Source organism: Monopterus albus, unplaced genomic scaffold (genome assembly GCF_001952655.1).
Source record: "Monopterus albus unplaced genomic scaffold, M_albus_1.0 scaffold83.1, whole genome shotgun sequence".
Classification (NCBI taxonomy): Eukaryota; Metazoa; Chordata; class Actinopteri; order Synbranchiformes; family Synbranchidae; genus Monopterus; species Monopterus albus.
Genome location: NW_018127963.1, coordinates 267,141 through 272,418, shown reverse-complemented (window position 1 = coordinate 272,418; position 5,278 = coordinate 267,141). Strand labels below are relative to the sequence as shown.

The 5,278-nt window shown below is 40.3% G+C and overlaps 1 protein-coding gene across 1 annotated transcript; it reads right to left on the bottom strand.

Annotated features, from left to right (window-relative positions):
• Positions 1 to 289: 289 nt before the first annotated feature.
• ptgfr (prostaglandin F receptor (FP)) lies at positions 290 to 5,021 on the bottom strand. Its single transcript, XM_020607107.1, has 3 exons — positions 4,670 to 5,021; positions 3,168 to 3,976; positions 290 to 1,186 (listed from the first exon to the last, which is right to left on the bottom strand). Exons 2-3 carry the CDS (start codon positions 3,960 to 3,962, stop codon positions 869 to 871), a joined length of 1,113 nt encoding a protein of 370 aa, XP_020462763.1. The 5' UTR covers positions 3,963 to 3,976; positions 4,670 to 5,021; the 3' UTR covers positions 290 to 868.
• Positions 5,022 to 5,278: the final 257 nt, after the last annotated feature.

Below are 5,278 nucleotides of genomic sequence, written 5' to 3'. Positions count from 1 at the left end.
CAGCAACATTTTCACCTTTATTACACAGTTTAGCTCAAAGACACTGACAAGATTTCACGAGAGAGAGATGACAAAAGCATTTTTTCAGGGCATCACATTTTTGTAATGTACTGACTGACTGACAGGTATTTGTTATGACTGCATGGAAATGTCTACAAAGAAAGTAAGATGATCTTTACCTACATCAAAAAAGATAGATAGATACTATTATATACTCATTATTTACAGTGTAAATAAGTAGTGTAGGTAACCTCAACATACATAAATTGCATTCATCTGCTGAAAAGTGTTCATATTATGATCCAAAGAAATGTCTCAAATGTAGCCTGAATTAGTAAATTGATTAGATAATAATCATGAATCAATGTCACCTTTTTCACATGTGAGGTCAAAAGACACAGGGGTATATTATGTTTTGACCAGAACTACTGTGTACTGAATAATACAACAGGACAAAAAGAATCACAGAAGGACCAGACAGGTTCAGTAACTATTTACAGGCCACAGGCTGTAACTGTCATGGAAATCTCAGCACTGTTAAGACCAAAAACAGTAGCTTTTCCCACTGAAATGGCAAAACAAAGGAATGATTAAAGCAACCTAGCTGTGACTGTCATATTCTCTGACCACTGTGAACAGTTTAGACAGATTTTGTTCAGAGATGTTGAAGCATTAATAACTGCTCAAAGTTCAGCTCAAAAAGTTAATCCCACATTTTACACTGTACCACAATACTGCCAATTTATGTTGATGAAATTGCAAAGGTAACATGAAAGCAGACTCTTCATGATGAACAACAAAGTTCTTCACATCTTCACAGCTTCTTCCTTTTTTCTCAGTTTTCAGGTGTTCTGAGATCAGCCAGGGCTCAGGTGATGGATTTGACTGCAGTGTCTGGCAGAGGGAATCTGCCCTGGCAGCAGCCGTCAGACGGGACTGATGCTCCTGAGTTACTAGTCTTCACTGAGGTGCGAAGCATACTACACTGCCAGTGGTGTAGGCTGTGAGATTTTGAGCTCCAGCAGCACTGGAACAACATGAAAATTTTCCGAAGAACAGCCCTCCTGAGCAGGATGTAGACCCAGGGGTCCAGGATCTGGTTCCACGTGGCCATACGTACCACCATCAGCAGACTGGAAGATGCATTCTCATTTTTGTTTCTGGCGCTCAAAATGGTGACCTGGATCTGACAGAGTGGTTATAAAATAACAAAAAGTGGCTGAAAAACTTAAATGACTGCAGATAAAATAAAATTGTATTTAAAGAGGCAACATGTGATTTGGGTTTGTTCAGTAAATGCCTTTATAGACAGACACAGATAAAAAAAAAACAGTTAACAAGGGCATCTCATTGTGATGTGTTGGACAAATTAGAAAACACTAAACTGAACATCCTAATATAATTGATGCAAATATCTAAATATTGAAGAAATATTATAACTTTTCACTGACTCAAAATCTTGCTAGCAATTTAATTGTGACATATGCAAATACTTCACTGTAATAGTAATCAAGAGAGAGGATTTCTGCAGACCCCTCACACCCTGCATACAAACTCTTTGAACTCCTCCCCTATGGGCAGTGCTACAGGTCACTGTACGCCAAGACAACCAGACACAGAGATAGTTTCTTCCCCCGGGCTATTGCACTCTTTGAACAGCTAGCCTATGTTTTGCTTCTATAACGTGTGATTTTACTGTATTTATTATTGTTTTTATTGCTATGCACATTGGGGGGCATTGGACTGGAATCAGTATTTTTGATAATACTTGGCAATAAAGTTTAGGTTTATGCATATGCTTAATGTTTAGTCATTAAGCCACAGAAGAATCTTTAAAGCAGTAATTGTGTTTTCCAGCTCATCTTTTAGGGACTGAAAAATAAATGGAAAAACGTTTACAGGAATAAAATTATTCAGTGGGAAAATCAGTAACGAGACAGTGTTTGCTTGTTTTAATACACCACTTCAATCCCACTCCATCATGTTCTTTCATCAAACAGAGGTTTGTTTTCACTTTCATTATGACAAATTATGTGCAAGGTCACACACACTGCAAAGTTTACTCACAACAACAAGACTGTTTATCCAGATTTTCTGAGAAGTAGTTTAATGTTTCTCAAGCCCCTCTATACTGCATTCACTATACCATGTCTGGTGCAAATCAGTCATCAAAGAAAACAGCGCAGGGGGAAACATGTTTTAAATAACCTAAGCTGCATCTCAAAATCAATTTCTCTGTATCTGACACTGAAAAGCACTGAAAGGTGCACTATTTATAATCCATCAGTGCAACAACACAGGAAAATAATCTTCTTCTTTTAGTTGTTCCTGTTAGGGGTCGCCACAGCGAATCATCTGTTTCCCCCTAACTCTATCCTCGGCATCCTCTACTCCCACACCAGTTAACTTCATGTCCTCTTTTAGCACATCCATAAATCTCCTCTTTGGCCTTCCTCTTGACCCTTTTGCCTCCTTCTACCAATATAACCACTATCCCTCCTCTGCACATGTCCAAACCATCTCAATCTGGCCTCTCTGACCTTGTCCCCAAAACAGCCGACCTGAGCTGTCCCTCTGATGCGCTCATTCCTGATCCTGTCCATCCTGGTTCCTCCTAAAGAGAACCTCAACATCTTCATCTCTGCTACCTCCATCTCTGCCTCTTGTCTTTTCCTCACTGCTACAGTCTCTAACCCATACAGCATAGCTGGTCTCACTACTGTCTTGTACACCTTTCCTTTGATTCTTGCTGCCACTCTTCTGTCACACAACACTCCTGACACCTTTCTCCACCTACTCCAACCTGCCTGCATTCGCCTCTTCACCTCTTTCCTACACTCCCCTTTGCACTGGACTATTGACCCCAAATACTTAAACTCCTGCACCTTCTAACACTGGAAAATAGTATGTGGTTAAAAGTCAGAAAATGTGGCAATGTAAATATAATGACAGATGAATACATATTATTACAGTAAACAGAAATCTATTAATAAATAAGGAGGAGATCCAACTAATTTTCATGATATCAAGAAGCAGGAACTATGCCACTCTAAGCTGATGCAGTATCTTGAAAGAGCTCTTCCAGCAACAGCCTGCATTTTGTGTTTATTTATTTATTTATTTAATGTCAATGTGCAAAGTTAAAAGTGCTAAAGATACACTCTTACCAGTAATGGGCCCCAGCACACACAGGACACCAACATGATGGCCAGGAGCTGGCAGATCATCTCTATATGATAGGATCTGCCTCTGCTACGAAGCTTGTGCCGCAGCCTGCCCTGCAGCAGAGCACAGCTTGTCACAGTATTACATATAATAGACAGCAGCAGGGCCAGTAGCCCCAGCACAGAGAAAAGCAGAGCCAGGAACACATCCAGCCAGTCTTTGGGTTCCTCCATATGGAAGAAGCAAAAACTTTGGGAGCTCTGAACCTTGTAGGGCCTCCACAGCAGCACAGGTAGCACAGCCACCAGAACAGCAAGCAGACAGGTGAGAGCCAGCAGCCTTTTCATATGGCGGGGAGCCAACACTGTGGAGTGGAAGATGGGCTTTGTAACTCCAATGCAGCGCTCCACTGCCATGGCGCTCCCTAGGAATAAGGGGCTCAGGCCAAAGAACACCATGCACACCCCGAAAAGGCTGCACACGATGCGGTGAGGGTCAAACGTCTCCCACCTCCTGTGAGAACTGTATACAAAAATCACCAGGGAGCCATTGATGATATGGCCCAACAAGTCTGTGACCACCAAGTTGCTGGCAAAAAGCAGAAAGGATGCCCTGGACCTGATCCGGGCACGGCTATAGGATTTGACCAGAATAAAGAGAGCGAGGCTGTTGGAGAAGATGCCCACGGTCATGGAGATGGCAGAGGCGGTGACAGACATTTCCTTTTGGTGGCAGGTATTGTTGCTGGGTCTGACATCTGACCTGCAGCCTGCATCAGAGCTCTCATTGGCTGACATGGTGCAAATAAAAACTGAATAAAGGATACACAGAAAGTTGGAGTAAAACTTCTGAGGCTAAAAAATGTTTTTACTAAATTCACCCTGTTGATTCTGGTGACAGAGTTATTTGAAACCAGAACTTTTAGTTTATAATAAAGTGTTTACAACATTTACGTTATGCACATTTAGTTTTGGGTGTGATGTAAACTCACTTCACAATAAGTATTCTAGTGCCAAAACAATTTTCCATCCACAAATAATTATTTTCAGAGCATTAACGCTGGTGCCATGAACACTACATTCATCCTTTATTAAAGTAAAAGTAGAAATACAATAGTTTTAAAAAGTGATACAAATAAAAGTTAAATTAATAAAACAAAACTACACAAGTATTAGTAGTCAAATATAATTAAAGCACCAAAAGCAAAAGGGCTCATCATTCAGAATGAAATATTTCATATTGATGTGTCATATTATTTTTAGATTTGTTTTTATCATTTTAATGTTGCAGCTGATAAAAGGGGAGAAAAGTTTAAGTATTTAGGTTTGTACTTTATTATATATAAGTGCTCATATAAATAAGGATACCTCAAAATTATACCTATGTAGGCTACTGTACAGTACTTGAGTTAATATAGTGATAAAAAAAATAGATTTTTAGATTTTTGGAAGCCTGCTCCACATCTTGTAAACTTTTATTAAATGCATGCGGTAAAGCGTCTTACCTCAGGTTTGGTCTTCTCTCACGCAGCGCTCCATAAGTCAACAGCTCTTCACTCTTAGCTGTTTATGACAGTCAGTAAAACAAAGTGACTTCTTGTCAGCCTGACAATAAGTGTTATTCAACGTCCACAGCCTGCTCTCTTCAATAATTCTGTCGAGGGAACAATCTGTGCCACTTGCTCATTCTGCGCTCAGCTGCTGCAAAGTCTCAGTGAGCGCGTACAGACGAGCTGCAGGCTGTAATGTACAGTAGCAGCGCAAACTCAAACCCACCTTCCAGACTGTAGCCTATACACATTTGTCGCACTCTGCAAATATTTGTATAGGTTTTGTATCACAACGGACATAACTGCATATTTATAGACCTGTTGCCGAAATACAGTGGGGACGCCATCAAAACACGTAATTGCGCATGTTAATTAGCATTATTGTTCCTGTATTAACAAAATCATATGTTCTCTATTTTTGAGGCTCTCCATAAATTGGCATAGGTATAGTTATGTCACAAAATCTCCCTTCTCTGTTTACCCAGCTCTGCTTCATTGCGCGTTGTTGGATCATCCTGCTACTTGTGTTTCCACTGCAGTGACAGGCTATTAACAGCTTCCCAT

Bases quoted from the DNA above. Each gene is read 5' to 3' on its own strand.
- ptgfr (XM_020607107.1), bottom strand. From the start codon at position 3,962: ATGTCAGCCAATGAGAGCTCTGATGCAGGCTGCAGGTCAGATGTCAGA. The intron at 1,187-3,167 runs GTAAGAGTGTAT...CCACTCTGTCAG, and splicing joins TGTGCTGGGGCCCATTACTG to ATCCAGGTCACCATTTTGAG.